This window comes from Papaver somniferum, chromosome 8 (assembly GCF_003573695.1).
Source record: "Papaver somniferum cultivar HN1 chromosome 8, ASM357369v1, whole genome shotgun sequence".
NCBI classification, from domain to species: domain Eukaryota; kingdom Viridiplantae; phylum Streptophyta; class Magnoliopsida; order Ranunculales; family Papaveraceae; genus Papaver; species Papaver somniferum.
The window spans coordinates 12,493,388-12,518,232 of NC_039365.1; the positions used below are offsets into that span (position 1 = coordinate 12,493,388).

Sequence of the window (24,845 nt, forward strand, 5' to 3'; positions counted from 1 at the left end):
AAGACGACAAGATTGTGAGAGAATCTTGAAGAACAAAGAAGTGTGAAGGTTTCGCAAAAATAGCGTGACTGGAACAAGAAAAGAAGAAACAACATTCATGTTGTGAAGAAAGAAAAAAAAAAAAGAGAGAGAAGAAAATAATCACCAAGAGGTGATGAGAAAAGAACAACAATAATAGGCTGAAATCCTATGAGTTGTCGAAGAGGACCGAAACGTCCTTAAACTACGAAGGGGACCGAAACGTCCTTAAACTACGAAGAGGACCGTAATGTCCAAAAACTATGATTGGGACCGTAATGTCCTAAAACTTCCGAAGGGGACCGTAATGTCCTAAAACTACGAAGATGGGACCGTAATGTCCTAAAACTACGAAGATGGGACCGTAATGTCCTAAAACTACAAAGATGGGACTGTAACGTCCTTAAACTTCCGAAGAGGACCGAGATGTCCTAAAACTACGAAAATGGGACCGTAATGTCCTTAAACTTCCGAAAATGGGACCGTAATGTCCTTAAACTATGAAGAGGACCGAAACGTCCTTAAACTACGGTCTGAAGATTTTTTTTTTTCGCAAAAGCGTTGAAAAAAAAAAGAAGAAGAAAGAAGAAAACCGAAATTAAATTTCTTTTGTCCAAGATGGGCATTCGTGATCTACATGCTCCATCTTGAGGGAGGGTATTAGGAAATAATATAGGAGACTATAATTAGGAGATATAATTTAGGTTAGTTTGAGTTATATTAGGAATTGAATATCTTGAGAACCAAGTCTTGTGCCTTGAGAGCCAAGTCTTGTGATTGTATAAATAGCTAGAGAATTAATGAGAAAGAGACACCGAATTATTCTCAATGTAGTCTATTTCTTCCGCGCGTTTATGCTCTCCTCTCTCTTGCTCGATCCTTAACAGAATAAGAATTTCGAAATCTAGACAATCACCATCTTCTTCAGTTTCAAGAAAGAAATATTGGGGTATCAACTCTAGTTCGAGAGAATCCTGTTCTTCATCAACACCAGGAGGAGTTAATTTGATTTCCTCAGATGGAGAAACAATGAAATCACCAATTGAGTCTCCAATTTTTGATGTCGATCTTAAAAACCCATTTAAACCCTTATCTGAATCGGTTTTAGACCAAGAATTCGAGGTCGAATCTGAATGGTGATGTGATGCAGATGATTGTTGTATATCGATTCCAAGAAGATTTATAAGAACATTCATTTTGGTACTCAAGGAACTAATCTCAGATTTGATTTCAGTAATTGAATTTGTCTGTTGAGCAACAGTTGATAAAATCTTCTGAAGCTTTTCTTTGGTGGCCATGGCTACAGGTTCCAGGATGGAGTCTAATACCAATTGTCATGTACAAGGATGTATAATGACAGGATAAACACTTGATTCGGAGAATCAAGTTTCTCTGCTCTTGTGAACAGCCTAAAAATCGAGTGAACGATTAGTTTTTGATTAAAATTGGATTAGGTTTCTATTACAGCTTCCAAGATTATGTAGCTAGCTTTCCCACTCTAATATCTAACGACCATAATCTGCCAAGTTGTTATATCTCAACGGCCCACTACAACTTACTACTAACTAGCACTCTCTAACTACTAAATACCAATATTACGAAAGACACATACATATACGATAAGGGGCACTCTCTACTTACAAATCATGCCTAAACCTTAAAAAACCATAAAAGACTTAAAATATGTACCAAAACATCGAAAGATATCTTTTGGTACTTAATGAGAACTCTCTCGTCTTTTCATTTCATATGAGTATTCGAGACGTTAGTACCATGCTATATAATCTGGAGACACCTCATCATCTGAGTTTAGCGACCTACCCAAGCCTATTAGGGATGTATCCCTTTCTTCCTAATCATGGGATGATTGTACAAGATCGTAAAGAACCACAATTATGTCATTACGGGACTTACATACAGTCTTGTTCAACACACACTTGTGATGAAAATATTTTTTGCGGATCTATTATACACTATTGTATTGTCGTGTCTCTCTCTTCGTATTGTATAATATATATCCATAAAGGTGAAACAAAGATCCATAATACAGTTGTTACTTGTATCATAACATCTTTTATTCCGATACTTCTTGATTGTAAGAGTCAAAGTCAACATCTCCTATCATCAAGTCGTCGAATTATTTTCTCACATATAGAAATTGATTTTTAAACTCTTCGTATTACCATTGAAGGAGTATCAACTTCTTATGAAAGCTTCGTCTCAATCATAGTTCACTTGTGCCTTTTCTGCAAGCCTTGGGAAGTGCAAGTATATTTACACCTATGTTAACATGGGATTATAGGTGACAAAAGCAAAGAGTAAAGATAAAAAAAAATATAATAAATACACTAATGGAATTACCTTCAATAGATCCATATTCCATGCGATTTGGTCATTTACTCTAGCCATCTTTCTAATCTCATTCAACAAGTATGAAAGGCATCCAATGCCCAAATAGTATTCACAAACATTTTTCAATGGTTCCATTTACTGAATGTAGTTGAAGTTCACACGATAACCGGAAGCGTCATGAAAGATTATAAATCTCAAGATGTACGAGTTATATTTGAAAAAGAAGGGTTAAATAGTACACCATAAACTTTTTCGTTCGAGAACCTATATGGACAATCCTTGTACAATCCATACGTTCGATTACAAAACTGCATACAAGATAGTTTTAACAAGGTAAACCTAGTATGTATCTGAAATGTTCACGAAACGAATTCCAACAAGAACAAGTCCTGTAATCTATATTTCAAGACACGAATTCAAAAAGAACGAGTCTTGTAGATTCTTTACAGTTGAGTTAATATTATATATGTTGAACGACGTACAACTTGTGATATTTCATTTATAAAGATAACAATATAGTGCGAAAAATAAAAAATACAAAAACCATTTTTTTTTGTTAATGATAAAACTAAAATCTTGTAGGAAAAACACCAGGACCTAGTCTCGATTCAACACACAATGATTTAAGTTGTTACACCTATTATCTACTAGTAGATTTTAGACTAGATGTAATACCTGTCCTGATTGTATTTGTGCACATGCGAAACTCCTAGCATAATACTAATTATATTTAGGAATTGATCTTGCAAATATTTTAACAAAACACATTCTCTTTAGAAGATTCTCTTGAAAATTTTCTAGCAGAACGTTAATTCTTATTAGAAGATGCTCATCAATAGTTAGTGGTTAACAGTCCATAACCTAATTGGTTCTAACCCACAAGATCATCTAGAAATAATATAAATATATATTGATCTACCAAATATAGGGTTTATGAAAATCACCTAGATACAAGCTCCGTAACTATCAAAGAAGATAGCTTACGTATGCTTTACAATAGAATCTCACTATTGATGTGGAAAACAACCTTATGAAATGCACACAAAAATTTCAAAGGGATGGTTTATGTAGTTACATCAAACCTCTATTTATAATGAATGATCAAGGTTGGGTTTCTTAAAATTAAAGACACCTTTTCTAATAAAGGAAACACCAAGTACTTGGCTAAAACAGATCTTTATTCACGTATTCATGGTTTCATTTTGCGAGCGGTTGTTAAAAATTCGTGTACAATTTCCTATTCACGAAATCAACCTTTTAGCCCACACATTTTTCAACTTTAGTACATCACTCGTAACTTTTTTTTATAAACCGGAATTGATTTCTTGGCTCGTTGATTTCGTTTTTTCATTCACTATAACATGGATATCTTTCCAAGGTCAATAGTTATTTTCACTAAAGTCTTAAGCTTAAAAACTCCTCGGGTGTATATAAAAGAGTATATTTGCCGTCATAAGAATTTTTCCAAAGAGTGAGCACTTTGTTTTCATAGACACATAGGTAGAATAAACAACAAAATCAAGCATTTGTTACTAACCTTTAATGAAGTTCTCCATAGATGTCTTCGTGAGTCTTCAATCTTCAGTCTTCATAGATAGCTTTGATTCCATACTCTACTTCTTATACCTAATCAAGTCTGAAACTGACTTTAGTATACTAAACTAAAAATGCGTTTTGGCATCTAAATTTGACAACTTATTTGACATACCAACGCCAGTATATTCAACCGAGCAATGCTCTAACAGTCTCCCGCTTTGTCAATTTTAATGACAAAACCATTTTACATATGGAATTTTAAAAACATTTTGCTCTAATTCTACTATGCTTCTTGATTTCTTTAATTTTCAATTCCTTTAATGTTGTATGTGTTCACTCTATACTTGTTGAAGATCCATAGCATAATAACAACTTATGAGCATATTCAAGTTATTATTGCCAATACATAATACCTTTTCCTAATTTGAAATTCATTGGACCAAAAGTTCAAAGTAATACTACGAAAATATTTTCTACCCCTTATTATTTAATTTCTCTTTTTGCTAGATTTGAAGTTTACCTTCGTCCATTTAAGTCAATCCCACTTAGACAATGCTTAGTAAAGCATTTGTCTTAGTAGTTTTCTACTAAATAATTCTCACTCTTTTTGTCATAACTTGTTTCAAATAGGAATTGTAATGAACTACGCCTTAAGAGATTATCAAGGATAAAGATTCATACCAATTTTTTTCCCGATGATTCCACTAAGTTTCACAACTTAGTATTTCACCTATGATAGATGTTGTAGGTACAATTATCTAATAAAATTCTATAACCCACAAAGCTATATGGTTTAAGCACAAGTTCAAATTGAACTCTCCCCCATTTTATTTCATTCTCAAAGAGAACAACACGGTGACCTTTACTAGTAAAGTAATCGTTTATACATAAATTTGTATCCACCACCATCAAAACTTCCCTCCTCATAGTAAGTTACGAAAATAAGAGTTGAGAGCATAACTTTTGAGGAACAATCATCATGAGATGGTATTCTTAATAAAAAATATGATGACAAGGATTTATATCAAGGAAATCAAGCAACACGCAAAAATAGTTATGAGGATCAAGTATTCCAATCATCTAAATTTAGGTACAAACTTTTATTAACAAGATTTGATTTACTCTTTGAGGGAAGAAAGAATCATTTCCGCGAGGAATTACACCAAGAAAGGTAACCATAAGTATGTGAAAATAAATCCTTGTAATACAAAGAGGAATGTACACAAACATAATTGTCATTTAGAACCGTACACAAAGTTAGCCCAAAAAAAAAACTCATTACGCTCGTGAACCATCAAGAAATATTTGGAATTCAATTACTTCAAAAGACAAAATCAGTCCATGAACTGGTAAGTGGTAGAAACAGTTTGTGAATGAAAATTTCATCACGGGGTTCAGGAACTTTTTATATTTACAAGTTCGCGAACTGTACAAAACAGTTTGTGTACTCATATACAAAAAATCTTCAGGATCCTTTCAAAGTCAACCAGTTCGCAAACTGCATAAATCATTTCTCGTACTGTTGGAAAAAAAAGAATATTCAGGAACATCTCAAAATCGACAAGTTCGTGTACGCGAATTAATTGAGATTTATTCATCAAGTATATTCAATAAGTTCGTGTACTTACCAAATAGTTCATGAACCTGAATGTAACTTGATGCCATTTTGAACATCCATTGCTTGAATTTATATTTTGAGAATTATCAAGTACTAGCTTGAACTCAAAATTTCTTCTTTGCAATTTAACAATACAAAAGTCATTGACGTTATTCGTTTTTTCTAACCCGTGTATTTGAGAACTTAAACACAAATCAAGTTATGTAAACATAAATCATACTCAAGTAAAAAAAGAATAACAATCGATTGTAATGAAGATGGGTTTGAAAATTCTATATCCTCGGCGGTTGGTGGTGGTGGAGATGCTGATGGTGAAGTTGAACCAATGCAAGTTATACATGTTGAAGAGATCCCAGCACCGAGATAAAATTAGATTTTTTCTTGTAATCTTTCCTTAGATGTGCTTGAGAGAAAGAGGGAAAAAAATATAAAAGAAGAACAATTGGTGGTGCTGGTATTTGTGTGCGTACTGGAGAGAAGAACATAAAGTGTTTACTCTATAAGCAATATTATTTTTTGTTTAGAAATAGGAAATGACCCTAATGTTTTAAGGATATCAAAAGAAGTGGAAAGCAAGCATTCAGAAACTTTTACAATGCGTACATTTTCTGTTTTTTTTTTTTCCCGATAATACATACATAGCGTATAACTCAAAATGAAAATCATTCAAAACAAATATTGTAATTTATTTAATAAGCACCTATTAACTATATTTATACAAAATCAATATGGGACAATATATATAAAATGATAAGTATTCGACAAGGACTAAAATCATATAATCATGATACTGTATGTTTCTGACCCGACTTCAGAAATGTATGTGAAACTCATATTTTATGATCCGTGTGTGACTGAGCAAGCATCCTCTCAAAGCTATGATGAATATGTCCCTCGAAAATCTTCTCAGCTGAGCTTTCGACACTTTGCACATTTCATCATCACCTCTACATAGAATCAAAATGATTGGGCGGCTCCTAGACATATTGCATGCTAGTATAGAGCCTAACATCTTCAGGACGTCACACTATTTGTTGTTCCGTGACTATGTAGAGAGAACGTGTATAGAATCTTTTAATGATTGGACGGCTCCTAGACATATTGCATGATAGTGTAGAAAGCTAATTATTCAGGAAGTCATACTATTTGTTGTTCCCTGACTATACACCCCCAATATTCAGAACGAGTATGATGCTTCCATCATCTCATACCTAGATTCTCGAATAAACCCGCTCCTAGACATATCACATGCTAGTGTAGATCAATTCATAGATTAATTCTAATGTGTCATTTATCAACTGAATTCCTAGAAAACAATCTATTTATCTCATTACTCTGTTCCATGGTTGATCCTCAGCTGGATTCCATGGATTAGTAATAGATAATCATTATATCTGATTGCTCTGTTTCATGGCTGATTCTCAGCTGAATTCCAGGGATTAGAAATAGATACTCAATTTATTTTATTACTCTGTTTCATGGCTGATTCTCAGCTGAATTCCATGAATTAATAATAAATAATCACTGATCGGGCATCTGTGCCACCACCGAGTAAGCCCCGAGAAAATGGTGTGAGTGTACTTAGCAATAATGCACGGACGGGCACTTGAATGCACGAACGAGCAATAGGGGGACCGGGCCCACCGGTCTGCAGATCATGCCGTTGTGGCTGGTCCCGCGCCTCCTCTTTTTATTTTTTCTTATTTTATTATTTTTCCTAATCTCATGAAAACTCCTTCATTCGAGCAAACTTTCTTGTTTGAGCAAAACTTTTAGTTTCTCCATATTTTCCTTCAGACGATGAAAAAATAGTACAAAATAGGGAAGGGTATCTCGAGACCGAGCCATATAGCCGGACGGCCATGCCCTAGCGGTGACCGGTCCCACACCTTATAATCACGTATTTTCATTATTATTTCCTTCATCTCATGAAACTCCTTCGTTTGAGCAAAAAACCCTAGTTTTCCATATTTTCTCAAATATTGCTCAAACCATCAAAAAGCCAAAAAGTCAAATGATTACATGACCGTCTAGGCTACTCACAACAGATATTAAAATATTATTATTTTAATATTCTCAAAATATTGGTCGCACGAGCAAAGTTCTACTCGCTCATTCGAGCAAAATCGAGAATTTCGGTCAAGATCAAACTCTTCAGAAAATCCAAAATATTGCTTAAACGTGTACCGAAAAATACCAAAATTCTCAGGACTGAGACACAGACACTATGGTGACACGGGTATGCCACCTTGACCGACCAAGGTCGGACCTTAGGCTTGCAAGGATCCGGTCCCACACTCTTTCACAATTTTAACCTAATTAATCTTCTACAGTTCATAATTGGGTTCAAACTCTTTCCAACCAACATGGAACTTGTTCAATCGACCACAATCTGGTCCCACGACCACCAAGGGACGGTCTCATACCCCTTGGTCGGTCCCTCGTCTCTCCATAATTAGGTTTATTGCCTGATGTTCAGACGAGCACTATTTTTAATAAATGATTAAACCAACATTTAATCATCCTTTCACCTACTGGTCTACAAAGGACTTTGGTGCATGCTCACTCGAGCACCTTGGCGTTACATGTTGGCCATCATCCCATGTAGCCGGTCCCTCTCTCACTAAGTGATCGATTTTCAGTAAATCATCAATTGATCAACAATAGATCGAAATTAGGGTTTTGAACTGAACGTTCTACAAATTATAATTTTGAGCAAGTTAAAGCACTAATAAGTCTATGTTGATCCAGCAATCAACATATTGAATAATTATATAATACTCGGTCCAGCTGCCAATATTTTAAATTAATATTTTATTTGGTCATGTGAGCAATATTTGCTCAGACTATCAATAATGATTCAACTATCAATATTCAGTAATCCATCAAATGAGCAATATTTGCTCAGACAGACAGTAATATTATAATATTTAATGATTCATCAACCGAGCAATATTCGCTCAGACGAGAAATATTTACTCATGCTATGAACTATACATATATATGTCCCAGCAGACATGTTCAATCCATGAATCATAGAGCACTCGTCAATCATGCTCGATTCAACAATACTCAGACTCATCGTCTAATCAAGTCAACAACTGACTAATTAAATATACGTCTGCCTTGCAGACTCCACGTTCGTGATACATCAATCATGTCACATGGGGGGATAGTAATTAGGGTTTTGGTCTGGCAGCCTACGACACGTGTGTTCATCCACGATGAGAAATGTGAGTAAGTCGTGCAAGCAGTTGAGGGAGTTCGCAAAGTAGTGGGTGGACAATCAACCAAGTCTCTGCACGACCTGGAACTGGTTTAACCGATTTCCCACTTTCCCTCTCTTTCACGTGAGCAACTTTCACACTTACTAGAGATTAACGTGTCTACATTCTGGCAATATAAATAAGTCTCTGAATTCATGATTGAGGACAAGATAAATAACGTTCGTCTAAACCAAGAATTCTCAGTAACTCTTAACAAAGCAGAATTCACTCAATCATTTGGAACTTATTTTCATCTGAACCCAGCAGTTCATGAAACTTGCAGAAACCTACAACACATTCACAATCCTTGATCACCATTGATCTCACACACTTCTCAGCTTTCCTCCTGCAGATCGACCCTCTTCCCTCTTTGCGACCAAATTGACTCTGGAACGACCATTTCTTGGTTTGGCCGGAGTCCTACAGATTGATCTCTGTGCAGTGCATCTGTTTGAGGTTAAGAAGTTTGCTCGGCCGAGGAGTCCCCGTCCGCGTAATCGTCTCTTCACTTCTTAAAAAACCAGCAAACCGTTTTGCCCCATCAACAAGTATACATAGATATATATACTGTGAAAAATTGATCGAAAAATCATTCCGAAATTCTACGGGGAATCTCACCGAAACAAAGTTGTCCGAATATCTCAGTCTCAACTGAAATGAGCGGAGATCCAGGATTAACTATATATTCATTAACCGGATACCCACACTTGAATGGTAAATTATAAACCAAAATTTATCATTATGACATGGAATTTGTCGTATGATCCCATGATAAAATTGTCCCACTATCTTGCTGTTAAAAACTGATAGTCATATGATTATATTGCTCCACCCCGGCCGGTAAAATGACTCTCTAGTCTCTACCTAGTCCCGAAGTGAAAGTTAAATGACTTTGAGAGTGAGATGGAAGCACAGAACATAACTAAGCTAAACTGAACTAAAATCTAAAACCACTGGAGAAGAAGACACAGCCGGTCTGCAGTAATGGAGACATTACCAGTGGAGATTCTACCACCACCATTAACAGAACTAATCGCATCACTAGAAAAAGCAACCTTAATGGCAAAACAATTACCAAACACAATAGAACAAACACAAATCTTCCAAATTTATTCGTCTCTTCAAAACACTCAAAATCAACTCACTTCTTTCCTTTTCAATTTCAATTCTTCCCATCCACAACAACCCCACCTCCTACAACAACCCCCGCAATTAGAAAATTCTGTATCTTCAGCCATTGGTGGCGGTGGTGGTGATGATGAAGTTGAACCGATGCAAGTTGGAGAAGATGAAGAAGAGGATTCTGAATTTATTATTGATAAAGTTGAAGAACGGATGAAGAATTGTGTGATTCACAGTAATAAAAGACGGAAAAGGAATTTATCATCTCCTTCATCAATTCAAGGGTTTGATCAAAGAATTTATTATAATGATACGATTTGTAATAGTAATACTACTACTACTAATAATGGGGTTGTATTAGTGCAAGGTTTTGAAGATGAATTTGATCCACAAGCAACAAGGTTAAGATCATTGGAGTTGATTTATCAGTTTCATGCCTGAGTAATCCAAGCTGGAATCTTCTAATTTGGGGTCAATTTCTTTAACCCTAAACCCTAATTTTATTTTGTTTCTTTGTGTTTATGTGTCTGTTTTTTTTTTTTTTTTTTCCTTTAGCAAATGTGTATTAATGAAATAATTGCTTTGTTGGTCTTAGCTTCCTCTCATGCTATGAACTTGGCCGTTTCGAGCATTTTTTAGAGGTAATGAATTTGTAGTTAAGATGATTATAATTTGATTGCTTGTAGGTAGGGAATAGGAAAGCAATGACATTTTTGAATAAGGAAAAAATGTGAACTTAGAAAGAATTGGGAAACATTAACACAACTATTGTACAGAAAACATTGGTATACACGTTTGCTTTGACATGACACGAAATCTATGACTGAGTAGTGAACATCTTCTTTTGCATTACGAAGTTCTTAACTTGATCAGATGTGGAATTGCATAACGTGCATGTTCATGTTTTGAAGTTCACATAAACCTGTAGGGTGATAGGGGGTTTAGTGGATACTCAACACCTATTTTTTGCTTCTTTCAACATAAGTATGTAGTTGAAGATGCTGTTATCGTGAGCTTTGCGCTTGACCAGAATTAAAAAAAGGGTTCAAGTTAAAATGCGAATGCTATGAGTGAGTCCTGTTTAGGCTACAGACTGCTATTGTATTATGATGAAAGTGTTAAGAGTCTAATTTGGTGAAATACTGAAATCACAAGGAATAAATTAAAGTTCATAGTTTGACTGAAGAAATGGTTATGATTCTGACATTACTGCATAAACTTTTTGGTAGCAAATCACTGATGAAATGAACAACACTTGATGAGAGGAGGCAGAGCAAAAGAAGAGTGGATTTGAAAGTTTGTGGGAGGCTAAGCTTAATAGGATCATCTTTATGGCTTTTGTATGGTGTCCAAATCACTACATGTTTTCTAAAACCGTTCAGATTCCTACAAGAAAGTGGAATTGGTTGATTAACTTCTCTGAACTTTCTAACCGTTGCGAGCCTAGTAATGGGCTATGAAACAATTCCAAACCTATAATGATCTTAGCCTAGTTAGGTATGGAGTATCTATGTAGATTTTGAATATCCCAGTTTGTGCTTCTTTCAACATAAGTTATAGATCAGAGTTTAAGTTGAAATTTGAATTTTATAAGTGAGTTCTGTTTAGGCTACAGGCTACAGTTGTGTTCTCAAGCAAGTATCAGAGTCTAATCTGGTGAAATAGTGGAAAACACTGTGACATCTTATGAGAGACACAAAACATATCTAGACTACTTGACATATGGAATGAAGAAACAGTTCTGAGTTTCACTCATGACTCAGGTAGAAAAACATATCGCACATAAGTGTAATCTTCCGCAGAGGCAAGCTGATCTGAAAAAAGAAGCCTTGCAGAGGTTCTTTAAAGTTTCAGACAACTTTCTGGCAGACCTAAAGCATAGGTGTTACAAGTGAAGTGTACATTAGAATTTCCAGAGATTGTGCGCATCCAAGTGGAGCATAGGTGTTACCTATGCTCCAGAGATTGTGTATCCAAGTGAAGTGGAGCATAGGTGTTACAGCAGGAAGCAGTATTTTGACCTGAGTTTTCTGCGCTACACTCTAGGTTATCTGAGGTTTTTGGTGGTGAAATAGCTTGAGAGATATTCGTTAGCTTTCCCAGTAGTACACATCTGTTCCATGATATTGCTTGATATATTTGAAAAATCATTAGTTTTCCCAGTAATTCATCTTAGTACTTCTGTTCTATGTTGAATTTCTTGATTTCTGTAAGTACTCTGGATGAACTTTTTGATGCCTAGTTGACTGAAGATTCATATACTGTATATTTATTTTTTTTTCAGTTGATTGGTTTGTTTATGAAAAGAAAATAAAACTACTAAAATTACTCAATTTAATCAAACATTAATAAATTCCATAAAAATCCCATGATTGCCGAATTGAAAAAAATTATAAAAATCCCTAATGTAAACAGTTTTAAAGAATTTAACCTCAAAAAGACTTGTAACCAAAACTAGTGCATGAAAATAAGATAAGTTGCGGCACCAACTAAACCGACAAGGAGACTGCAAGAGAGAAACGACGCAGAAGATTTAGAGGGTGGTGGCGGAGTTGCTGAAGGTGGTGAAATAGCTGGAGCGTGGGCAGCAACTTGAATTTCAACCTTCTGGCCGGTTTTACAGTGACTAGGGATACCACAGATGAAATAGAAGTGATCATCATCCCCCATGATTGGAATAGCGTCGTTCCCTGTCCAGTAGGTGGCGAGTGGAGCTGTTTTAGTACAGTTTTTATAGTCTGAAGACGTCACTTGTAAGACATTGTCGCAGTCAGGATTGTAGACGAAACCTAAAACAAACAAACGTATATACTACATTAAGAAAAGATGAAAGAAAAAAAAAAAAAAAAACTTAACAGATAAAAATCGACAGAAGAACTATAAAGAAGAAACTTACGAAGGGTGTCTCCAGCGTGAAAAGTCTTGGAAGAAGCCCACTCATCGTAATTGACGTCTCCCATGATTGTCCAACCAGCAGTATCACCAACATCATAAGTTGCAGCCATTGATGAAGCTGCTGCCATCATAGTTACCAGGAAGAAAACCAAAGCTTTGCTACTGAAACCCATATCTTCTTGGCTTAAGTTGATGAATTGAACAAGACTTAATGAGAGAGGAGGCAGAGACAAAGAATTGTGAATCTGTATGTTTTTGGGAGGCTAGCTTATCAGGGTCATCTATTTATAGCTTTTGCATTGTCTTCAAACCCGTTCGTGCTTGAAGTTGTTTCCATAAACCACTCTGCTTCCTAGAAGGAACTAGAGAGAACAAAAAACGGAAGTTATTTCTATATCGGGTGAATCCATTAATAGGCCTAGTATTGGGCTGTACTCCAATGATATGTTATGGACTATTCATATCAACTAAGGGTCAATCTAAGCATGTCTACTACCAGCATACTGACTTTATATAGGTACGCGACCTAGATACTCATTCACGCAAACAACTGATCACATATTGAAGTCACAGACACAAACCACATGACTAAATAAAATGGTTCAAATTAAGATAACAAACACAAATAGGTTCAAGAAATAACTACTAAGATTATAATCTTGAATGCACAGCCGGATCCATTAAGATGTCTGAATATAGCTAGAAAGCTTCTCCACGGCTGAATGCACAGCGGGATCCATCATTGATATAAGCATATGACTTGTGGTGCCATCGACCTCCATGGATATCTGAACCAATTACAACTGGGATATCCCGTCATTGCCACCATTATTCACTTCACACGCACTTGTATCGAAGTCGGGGTTGAGAAAATCCTTCCCACCATATATTGCCCCTACATTTATCAAAGTAATATAGAAAGCCATTGATTAGTATTATTAAAACAAGATCTTTACTGTCAAACTAGAAAGTAACCAATCAAATTATTATGTAGAATATATTCACGAATGTGTAAGAAAACATGCCTGATCAATATTAGATTGCTCGAAATCCTGGAAGTAATGTGCAAAATCCTCATTTCCATTAAAGGAGGAAGTGAGCTCCAAGTTAGAATCGTTCCTTAATAGATCATATAATCCTTCAAATGGATCTTCTTCGTCTTCCCAGCCTGCTCCGGTTGTTGCGCCTCTTGTACCAATGGTGCTGGTGCACCGGTACAGTTGGTACTTGAGTTTCTTCTTGTGGGGAAATGGATTGATGATTTGCATTCGGAATTATGCCACCTCCAAAGAAGCTTCATCTTGAGGAACAGTAAAACCATTAGTATTCATGCAAGGTGGTTGAGGGTCGGATTAGAAACTTCCACTGGTGCAACTGAGGATGGTTCGGTGTTCAGGTAATCAGGGTTGAGTTTGGTTCTTCATTACAGAATAAGATGATTGATGGCGGGGGATTTGAACAGACCAGGTACTTCCGTCACTATGATGTTGGCATGTTAGTGAAGCTATAGTCCATGTTGTCTACGTTGTTGTCATTTGAGGGTGTACTAACCATAGGACCAATATGTAGTGTTCCACGAGAGTTGGTGTTGTCATTGATAATCTGAATTCCTGTAAAGTTGGTTGAATTGAGGGTAGAGGGTTGGGCTGAATTACCAACGAATGATGAACCGATGGTTGAAGTTGTTCCCATATTTGCCACATATGCATTATTATCCTGCCTCTGAAAGTTACCTCTTTCGTAGATAGGGCCAGTGCTGGTATTAAGTAGTCCAGCACTTTGGCCATTGTTTCTCCACCTCATTAGATTTTGCTGATGAACTAGTTGCATGGTGCCCCTACCACTTCTTCCGCCTCCCATTGACATGTTTAAAATCGATCGAGAAGGCCTAATTGTGGTGGTATTCTGGTTTCCATTTGCAATGTCAACAATGTTTTGCTGATTAAATGACGACGCATTTCCAGCAGCAACACTAGTTGTAGGCCTCGGTTGTTGTGTCGATGCCATTAAGCCTTTGTTGTTGTTGTTCATCGGAGTGATCGATGATTGACCAAGTTGAAATCCTGCAGCAACCATAGAAGCACTAAGATGTGAAGTGTGGGTTTGAGTGTTGAGACCCTTAAAATTTCCATCTCCTGATCCCGATTGAAATGAGCCAAATGAGTATTTGGGTGTTCTTTGAGAAAAGTTTTGTGGTAAATTCATCGGCGCAGGCTCATCCGTAGCAAAGTTAGAGTGAAATGCTCTACTGGCTAAGGACTTGACAGTACTTGGCTCGATATATCGGTTGTTTTCTACAAGCTTTTTCACAAATATCCTGTATTTCTGGAAAATATAATCAAGTACATAATTAGGAAATAAATAAAATGAGTACTAAGTACTACCATTATTTTTGAGTGCCCCTAGCTATACCGACCGATAAAAACACGAGAGAAATCCAGTGAACCTTTTCTGGCACGTGTCACCACAATGCCACACAAAAGGTTCATTTTTACTCATTTAAGGTACAGTTTAATGTTGTGACAATGTTTAGATATATGAGACACCTATGAATCACTTTCACGGGAACGATACGAAGAATCATTAAAGACTTGTTAATGGCAATTATATCGATCCGATATCCTTGTAGTAAATCAATGAGATGCTTCTTCTCTCTCTGTATGCATATATCATATATAGAACTACGAACATATCAAACCATAGATTCTATTGTAATTATTATTCATTCTATTGAATCATCGGATATCCTACCTGATTAACTTGAAAAATGACCAACATTCTTAAACTCTACATAAACAAACAATGAGGTGGTTGATATATATAATTGATACAACGTGTGTATGAACTTAAATACATGCATGCTTGCCTAAAAATCTTTCATTAAAAGTACTAAAATAATTTTGTGTTAAATAAAATTGATTTCGGTATATCGATCAAGAAAAAGTAGATTTTCGTATCATGTTTGATCGTCGAAACTAGAAATATAACTTGTAAGCAAACCTGTAGATGGCTCGCTACATTTTCTCTAGTTAAGCCAGGGATTCTCATATACTCGAGTATTCTCTTTGGCACACCCTCTATTCATCAAAAGAAAGGATCCATTGTTAATCAGTGTTAGAAAAATACACATGCATGATAAAAATCATTTTTTTTTTTTGAATGTTGTATTAACTATTCCAAAATAGAGAATGATGAAAAGGTCTTACTGTCGACGCCTAATTTTTCAATGGCATCAAGGAAGTGATTGTGTAAGTCAGCAGTCCAGATAACTCTTCGCTTCTTTGGAGCAGCAGACCGAGCGCGAGTTCTTTTACCATCCCCTGGGTGTTCTCTTGAAGGTTCCTTCCTCTTCCTTGATACTTCAGCTCTGGAATTTCCTTCATTATAATCAGATGATGATGACACAGGAACCCTACTAGTAGTCTTCTGTTTTTCTCTTGGTGAATCTTGACAAAAACTTTCCATATCTTTTTCGTACCCCTTTGGGTCTACCTTGATTTTAATAACATGCTGCCATAGTTTCTCAAAGTCAGAACAAGTCACAGGCTTGTACAGATAATAACCAGCACCGTTCTCTAGCGCTCTTGTCACCATTTCGGCTTTTATATCTCCAGACATAACTGTATAGATACATTTACATGTACACAGTAAAAAAATGATTTTAGAAACACTATTTAAACTATCAACGATGCTTAGCTAGAATGTGAAGAAACATGAACCAATTATTTCGATAGATATGCATGTATGTAGTTTTATGAAAAACACAATGAGGGGAAAACAGGATACTGATATGACATTTTATCTTGAATGTTTTGATGATAAAAGAGGATTAGATTAGGTATAGCACTTCAATTAGACTTACGGAGCACGGGCACGGTAGCGTATTTCCGCTTTATGCGGCGGAGTAATTGAATTCCATTCATTTCTGGCATATGAAGATCACTTATGACAAGATCGAAATGACGGGGCTTCTCTTTGAGCAATTTTAAAGCCTCCCTTCCTCCTCGAACACCAGTCACTGAAAGTAGAAACAATTGAAAGTTACCCATTGTAAATTTTAGGATATCAAATCTCTTATCACGAATACAACTTTGACACTCTACTAGAGCCTAGAGGTACATATCCAGTGATCTTGATACTACAAAAACTCGATTTCCAAAGGCCTAGTTTAAAAGTATTGAAGTTTGATTTACTTCTATTTTTTTTGGAGGGAAAAATAACGGAAACTATATAAAAATTAATTGAATTTATAAAGCTCCCCCTTTGCCTCTTATTTATATTGGTTACCCTAAAATGATAAAAAGTAAAAAAAAAAAAAAAATACACGAAAATTTTAGTTTTAGTTTTGTTTAGTTTTTTTTTTTATTTTTTTCCCCTTTCTTTCAACTAATTTAGCTTGTTAGCCAAAAGAGTTAAAAACTACATAAAGTGAATTTGCAGCCCGAAACTACATAGTAGTACAGTGGAATTTTATTGCCTTTTCTTTTGAGTAATTCTACGCATACCGCCTCTAAACAATTTTAAAACAATTTTAAAACTACATAAAGTAATTGTTTTAGTGTTGTCCATCGGGACGGTACACTAAGAATTTTTGTTTCTTTTTAGGATTGATGAGAGGAAGTTGGATGCTCCTCATAAAACAAAAATTTGATGATTTAATTGATTTGTAATATTCTTGAAATTTTACTATTAGTGGGAAAAAAATTGGACCCCAAAGAAAAAATTCGAATTATATGCATCATTAATCAAAATTCATACAAAAAACCCTTAGATATTGTTTGAGGTGTATAATTCGGGATTTAGTTTCGGGTTCGCATATAATATTATACGGAGTCAATTCAACCTCTAAACTCTTAAGGAAATTAACTTGATGTTTTTACGCGTCAGATTAGCATTAACTCCTTTTCCTACTTTAAAATACACAAATATCTTTATAAATGAATGAAAAATAAGAGACATCAAACAATTATAAAAAAAATACAGTAGGATTTAGTTTTCGGTTCAATATAACATTATATAATTGAGTCAATTTAATTTCTGAACTTTTGAAGGATTTTATCCAAAAAATGCGAAAAAAGAAAGAAAGAAAAAACTTCTTAAAAAAGATTAATTGATCTGGCGTCTTAACGCGTCAAAAATTATTAATTTTGTTTTCTGGTTTAAAATAACATAGGTATATCTACAAATGAAGAAAAGAATAAAGGTTATTAAGAAAATGCTCGCTCGATATCTAAAATGAAATAAATACTCAATGAAAATTGAAATCTATAAGATTTTTATTAGTTATTGAAAATAAATGAAAAGAAAAAGAACAAGCTCAACTTCGATAACGAAAGAAAACGTGAGGACAAATTTGCAGTCACTAGCTAGTGATCAACGTTTGGTCAATGACACCAAGAGTGAACAATTGAAAGGAAAGATGAAAAAGAATCCAATTACCAATAACAATACATGCAAAACAAAGATTAAATCAAATACTTTCTCAAAAAGAAAAAAAAAACATCAAATCAAATAACTTTGAGATATTACCAAACCCTAATTAACTAACTCTCTAATCACAATCCCTTAAATAAAAAATAGGCACAACGAAAAAAAAATACCAAATCAAAAACACTACCTTCGTAATTGAACTTTTGAAGCATAATGGAAGTTATAAAAAGACATGCAGTATTGTCATCCACGACCATTACACGAAGACCTGCCGGAGCATCATCTTCTATATGATCACTAGTATTGGGTGAGTTATGAGCACTGTTCAACGACAACGAAAGTCTCTTACGAATCACATCAAGATCTTCAAGATCATCAAAATCACTATCACAAGAAAAATCAATTGCATCCATGTCAAGTACTCCTGAATTTATCTAAAGAAATGGTGGAGTATTTAGGGAAAGGGAAGAAAACTTTGTGGTTTTTTAACTCACAATAAAAGTTGCTTTTATAGGGGATCTAGAGAAGCAAATAGAGGTTTGCGAGTTCACCAAGATGCCGTGTTTATTATCTTGTCAAATTATTTCAGCCTGTTAGAAGAAATGTACAAAATTTGTTACGAATTCAGTTTCAAAAGCGTGAAAGTGTAGTTATTATGGGACTAATGCTAGTCTCAAAGGTATCAATGTAATTATGTTGCCCATTTAAAGAATGAAATTAAAACTTGTATCATTTGTTAAATGCCTAATCTTTTTTTTTCCAAAGAAAAGATTACTACCATATTTTATTCTATATATATATATACACCGTTGCTGTACATATATTAGTTTACATTAAACCTTTAGAAATGTTGTTTCACTTGGCTTTTGTATCCACGGCTGCTAATAGCGGATACAAGTGTTGCAAAGGCGGGCACTAATATTTTTTCACGAAAAACTTTTTTACCATTTTATTTTATAGAGATTGGTATATGCCCTAGCAATACTGATATTTGTAAGTTATGTTTATACTCCTGTTTTGGTAGACATATTCCATTTTTTTATCGATTAGAAGAAAATAGGAACGTGCTTATTTGGTCGGAAAATAAAACCAATTAATAGTTCCAGAAAGGATTAATATGCCTGCCCATCAATCAATCTGGAAAAACAGAACATGAAAAAAATCCAGCACTCATTGATAAGGTTTGTACACAGGCATGAATGGTGTTCAATGTTCCACATTCTGAAAGCTTCATTAGCAAAATGTCGGACTCTCATTAACAAATGCTGGGTAGTTTATTTACACAACCATGCACATCATCAAGAACGTTTTTATTTCGGTGTCATTGCGCGAGTTCTTGGTGTGTGACGTCTACACCGTGTATTGAGAGATACATCATCATCCTTTACCTACCCCATATTAATGAAATGAGATTTTCTTTTACCAAATGTTTAGGGATGCTGTAATAAAAGCCTTTTCCTTGACATTAGACATACAATTTTCTACCGAAGCAGTAGAAAATAAGTTGTTGAACGTGAGAAGGGCCGATAAATAACATTTTCTTGTACATTGACAGGAGCTATATCTGTATGTGATCAGTCTTAGGAGGATTTTGTGACAATATGCCTATTTATGTCATGAAAGCCTTCGGTAAACTTGCCCCAAAATAGTTTAGCCACTTTTCTGTTGTTGCAGTTACTTACCCGGTTCCCGCAATTTTCAAAATGGTTCTCAGAGCTCTTTTCATCCACCAAATGGATATTGTACACTTGCGCTGCATATTGTTTGTTGGTTTCAGATTAGGTGATTCGAGTCATAACTTTTTCTTATTTCCATGAAGTTCCAATTCAATTCTGGTAAACCTTTTTTTCACTTTTTATGTGTACGAGGTACTATAGGTGGACTGTCGAAAAAGTTAATCTGCCAAGAAATACCCAACGCGTGTGCACTTATTAATTTTTCATGGGTTTTTCTATTGAAAAATTACGGTTGTTTTTATTTTCATTATCCGGTTTAATAAAGTGCCACCGTTTTTTTCAAATTATATAAAGTGCCACAACTGTTATAAGTTCCGTTAAGGCCCACCCAAATTAGTCAATCTCGTTGGAACCAGTCAATATCTCATTAGAAGAGATTAAAAAATGGTTGAAATTACTTTGTTATCCTTAAAGATATAAAGCTTTGCGCCTCCTCTTTTTCTTTCCCTACTTCTTCTCGACAGACCCTCCTTCTTTTCGTTGGAACCAGTCGAGAGATTCTTCTTTTTCTTTTTGTTGGAACCGGTCAATATCTCTCGACTGTGATCTCTCTCAAAATCGGTTATGTCAGTCGAAGGTATACATATAAATATTTCTGCTACGAACTTCAATTAGTCTTGACAGTTGATTCATTATGTGATAATCAATAAGTTGGATCTGTTAATGAGTAGGAATCTGATTCTCGATTGGTTAATGAATCATCGGGTCAAGGGGTTAGTCGCTTTTCTCGATTGATTGAGGAATCATGATTGAATGTTGGATGAGAAATTGTAATATTATCGAATCAGTTTAGTCACATCTTTTTACAATGGAAGAAAAGGAAGACAATAAGTTACCGTGATGGAAGAAACTAACCGAGATTAATGTTAACAAATGGTCTCTTGGTCTCGTGAGATTGAGAAATTGGAATCACGAGGAAGGGTGCTTCTCTATATAATCCGATTTTATTTATTGTTGTTGAAGATTGAGTCAAAGGAAAAAATAAAAAATGGATGGATCCAGTGGAGTGGGACAATTCGTGCAGTTATGGAGCTTGCAATAGAGCAGGAAGAACTCACATCAAAGAAAACATCTTAGAACAGCTTATGGTAACGACTCACTACAATGAGTCGATTTAACTCAGCTACATCAAAATGATTCAAGGGCTTATGCGTCTTTTATAAGGCTGAATAATTTCCAGATGTGCACTAACTGATGTTAACGGTTTAATGAAAAAAACAGGATGGAAAAGGTCAAATGTGCGGCACTAAATAAATTCCCAAAAAAACGGTGGCACTTTTTGAAACATGAAATTGAAAGTGTGGCACTTTATTAAAATCCCAAAAGAAAAACAAAAAAAAAAAAACGGAATTCAGGTTTAAACTAGATAACACATGGCCCAGTACCATCCATGTTTAGCTTGACCCAAGTACATAATTGTAGGGATCCTGTGATTTATCCTTCGTTTATTATTTTAGCTAGGCTTGTTTAGTAATAATTGGGATGATGCGGCTTGAAAATTTTCTGAAACCAACCCTGAGGTTGGTTAAGCCTTGTTTGGTAATAGTTTTTTGTTAGGATGTTAAAGATCTATTGGTGTACTTGTTTTTGATTGTGCTTATCTAGCTTAATGACGTGTTAGAACCTCTGTTTTTCTGAATTTCCTTAGCTTAGTCAACACTAGGTAATGGATACGTGGCGAACTCCACTCTTGACACAGTGTTCGTTTGTATCTCGTTGGGGGTATATTTGGAAATGATGTTTGATGAAACTCTTAAGACTTATCTGTTCGAGAGTTTGGTATGTGGACACTGTAAGAGAAAACAGACGGGAATCGACGAGAGTTTCTTGTGAAAAGAAATTCATCGAAAGGCTTAGAAAAAGTCGTAACCAATTCTGATTCATCTTGAGTGTTTCAAAGTGATGAATTTCATGTTATAATCTACTGATTTCCATGGAGATTTGGAAGTAATCAAAGAAGGGTTTTTCTTTGTTCTTGTTTGATGGTTAAAGGTACGATTTCAACCTTATTTCTCCTTGTCCCGATCAATTGAACTTATATAATTTCTTCTCCAATGAATCAATCACTCTACTGTTGTGAATTTTACTACCAAATTGAGCATGAAGAACCTAGGGTTTCATTGGGGTTGTTTTCAACTATGCCTGGTACTGAAGCACGATAGTATTGGACTTCGAAATAAGGGGGAGATTAGCGAATTTTGTGAATCTGTGGAGCATCAAAACCTTGGGTTTTCTTTTGAAACCTTTTATGTTGTTGTTTTTTATCTTGTTTTTCAATCTCTTGTTGTTGGTTCATGTTTAGGATAGAACTCTGCTGGAGTTTGGAGTTAAGTATGTTCTGATCTTATAAGTCATAGTAAATGTCAAATGTCATAAGAACATTGTTTGAAATGAAACAGACCATATCATATCAGAAATTTGTGTGTTGTCCTGCGACATCTCGGCTCGATTTTAGGGCACTTTAGGTAATGAACTGAGTTATGGATTCTTTTCATGAAATTTGGTCCTTTGATAGATGAATCAACTGGTTATTAAGTGTTATTCTCTGAGCTAATTGATGTAAGATATGCATATTCTTAATCAGATCTACTATACAATGATTTTGACTTATATGCTTCACAAACTAGCCTAAGACTTATACTGATAAGCATTAGTTATCTTTTGAACAAATATTCCAGCATGATATTCGATGTTGTAGTTAAGATTATGCAATTTGAAGTATGCCAGCTTGTGTATCAACTGCCCTTCACTTTTGGAAGTTATACTTTTAAGAAGAGTTGACACTTGAAACTTGTTTTAACCTTAGTTCTTACACAGGGATAATAGCACATAGAACTGTCAATCTGTAGAGGTTTAGGTTGCTTGATTTGGAGTGGAAATTGATTAAGTTGTGATACTTTTTAGTATTCTTTATGAAATCTGGAATTTTTGCTTGTATTTGCGGTGAGTAGGCGTCTTTATGGACTTTTATAGGTATGCTAGAGTTTGATTTGGTTCATGATGTCTTACCGAAGGTTATAGAGGAGATTGTTGTCTTTCTAAAGAGCTATTGGTTGCTTAATTTGAATCAACGATGAATGTTTTATGCACCCTTAAACTTTGACCCTCGTGCTTACAAGGGTGTTAGAGGTTGAAACTGAAGTGAGTTCTAACCACACTACTTTGTGCAGGTTGTACTGTTTGAATAGGTGTCTTTGAATTCAGTGGGCGGATTGCGAAGTTTGAGGTTTGAGTAGCAGTTGAGGTGGGAACTTGCATTACTTTTTCGTAACCATTGATGGCTTTACAAAATTATGTTTATGCACTCTTACAAATTCATGCATTATTATTTTCCATTCTTGAAAATTCTGTAGATTCTATTACTCTTTCCATCACTTGGAAAAGACCTGGTTTGTGCTTGTTCGCCTCTGTGATTGTGTGGGAAATAAGAATTTCCTTTTTGCGGTATATAGGACTCTGCTCCTTCTTTTTATAACTACTTACATTCAGCTTTTATTGCTTAGAGTGGGTCATCATGGTCTTGGTGATATCAATAGCTAATGAGTGTGGTTAGCACAAGTATTATACATTGTTCGATGAAGGAGTAGTTCCATATACATGATTCTACTTGCGTGTGCTGTTTTCTTTTGATGTTTAGAATACTGGCTTGTTTACTCCAGTGAATGGATTGTGTTATTATCTTTGAAGAAAACTTGCATTCTTAAAATTCAACTTTGATGATTATGTTGAAGTAGTGTAAGTATCCATTGGGCTTGTTTAGCTCACTCTTTCCACCTCGTTGTTAGTGACAGGTAGCTCTGATGTAGATAATGATACTAATGATAATGACATCATTTAGCTAGAACGAGCTGATTAGCTATGGATGGAATGGAAAGTCATATGTTTGTGTCAATTATCGTGGATCATGATTCGATCTTCTATCTTTTAGGCTGTATTTTATTTGTAGATTTCGTTGCTCTTCTCTATAATTATATTTCTTATTCGGTGATATCATCCATATTCCATAGGGTAACATACGATGTTGTTTTTTGTGGTATTAAATTGAGACATTCACCTATAAATAATCCGTGTGTTTTAGAATTGTACTTGAAATCCTTTAATGAGTTGTTTGGGTGAATATATTGAAATTGTTGTCTTTTTTTAATCACAAAATTGGTTAAAATAATTAAAGTCAACAATTTCTGGGTGAAAAAGACATTTAGAAATTGATACTGTTTAAATGAACAAAAATGTAAAAATAGGCAGGATGTAAACAGTTTCATCCTACTCATTTTCAAATATTTTTTCTTATTCTTACATCAGGATGCATCCAGTTTCATCCTTGCTATTATTTAAGTTTAAGTCAGGATGAATCTAATTTCATCCTTGCTATTTTTTTTTGGTGCCCATTTCACCTATACTAATTTTTACCCGTCCATTTGAACCATGTTTTAAAAATATTTGGACAATGACCCAGTTACCGTTTTTTAATTAATATTAAACTTTCGTCAGCCTATTAGGTCACTTTAAAAGAAAAAAAAATTGAAATCGATACTTATACATCTTGTCTTATGTACAATTAATGATGGGATAGCGGTGTAAGTAAAAAAGTCCGACCAAATTTATGCAACTAAATTTCCTTCCAACTAAAATTTTAGTTGAGATACAAATTCTCATCTCACATTTGTTTTTCGTTGGTCATAAAAGATCACTCGACTCTAATGAGTGTGGACGTTACATTTTAATTTCCATCTCTGCTTTAATCTTGGGAGTTATTGTAGCGCCCCTTCTCCTTAAGACAGTATTTAGGATTCTAAACCCAAAACTATATTAAACTGAGCTAAACATTTCCGAGACAAACCAAGAAATAAACTAGACTTTTCATATTATACA

General features: G+C 35.0%; 3 protein-coding genes and 1 long non-coding RNA gene across 4 annotated transcripts; 2 read left to right on the plus strand and 2 right to left on the minus strand.

Annotated features, from left to right (window-relative positions):
* Positions 1-9,673: 9,673 nt before the first annotated feature.
* LOC113306353 lies at positions 9,674-10,506 on the plus strand. The gene has a single exon (XM_026555300.1). It carries the CDS (start codon positions 9,775-9,777, stop codon positions 10,351-10,353), a length of 579 nt encoding a protein of 192 aa, XP_026411085.1. The 5' UTR covers positions 9,674-9,774; the 3' UTR covers positions 10,354-10,506.
* A 1,277-nt stretch (positions 10,507-11,783) lies between these two features.
* Positions 11,784-13,040, minus strand: LOC113305110 (stellacyanin-like). Its single transcript, XM_026554213.1, has 3 exons — positions 12,809-13,040; positions 12,412-12,701; positions 11,784-11,933 (listed from the first exon to the last, which is right to left on the minus strand). The coding sequence occupies exons 1-3, from the start codon at positions 12,978-12,980 to the stop codon at positions 11,784-11,786; spliced, it is 612 nt and encodes a 203-aa protein (XP_026409998.1). The 5' UTR covers positions 12,981-13,040.
* A 1,246-nt stretch (positions 13,041-14,286) lies between these two features.
* LOC113305111 (two-component response regulator ORR24-like) lies at positions 14,287-18,650 on the minus strand. Its single transcript, XM_026554214.1, has 5 exons — positions 18,425-18,650; positions 16,670-16,825; positions 16,014-16,427; positions 15,808-15,884; positions 14,287-15,132 (listed from the first exon to the last, which is right to left on the minus strand). Exons 1-5 carry the CDS (start codon positions 18,648-18,650, stop codon positions 14,287-14,289), a joined length of 1,719 nt encoding a protein of 572 aa, XP_026409999.1.
* Positions 18,651-21,721: 3,071 nt separating this feature from the next.
* Positions 21,722-23,468, plus strand: LOC113303422. The gene is made up of 2 exons (XR_003337470.1): positions 21,722-21,965; positions 23,144-23,468. It is a non-coding gene; the product is annotated as an uncharacterized LOC113303422 (long non-coding RNA).
* Positions 23,469-24,845: the final 1,377 nt, after the last annotated feature.

Coding starts and splice junctions, on each gene's coding strand:
- LOC113306353 (XM_026555300.1), top strand. CDS start 9,775: ATGGAGACATTACCAGTGGAGATTCTACCACCACCATTAACAGAACTA.
- LOC113305111 (XM_026554214.1), bottom strand. CDS start 18,650: ATGGATGCAATTGATTTTTCTTGTGATAGTGATTTTGATGATCTTGAA. Junction 16,428..16,669: donor CGCTACCGTGCCCGTGCTCC/GTAAGTCTAATT, acceptor GTATCTATACAG/TTATGTCTGGAGATATAAAA. Junction 15,133..15,807: donor ATGTAGCGAGCCATCTACAG/GTTTGCTTACAA, acceptor TATATTTTCCAG/AAATACAGGATATTTGTGAA.
- LOC113305110 (XM_026554213.1), bottom strand. CDS start 12,980: ATGGGTTTCAGTAGCAAAGCTTTGGTTTTCTTCCTGGTAACTATGATG. Junction 12,702..12,808: donor TCACGCTGGAGACACCCTTC/GTAAGTTTCTTC, acceptor TGTTTGTTTTAG/GTTTCGTCTACAATCCTGAC. Junction 11,934..12,411: donor TTCTCTCTTGCAGTCTCCTT/GTCGGTTTAGTT, acceptor CAGAAAACTCAG/GTCAAAATACTGCTTCCTGC.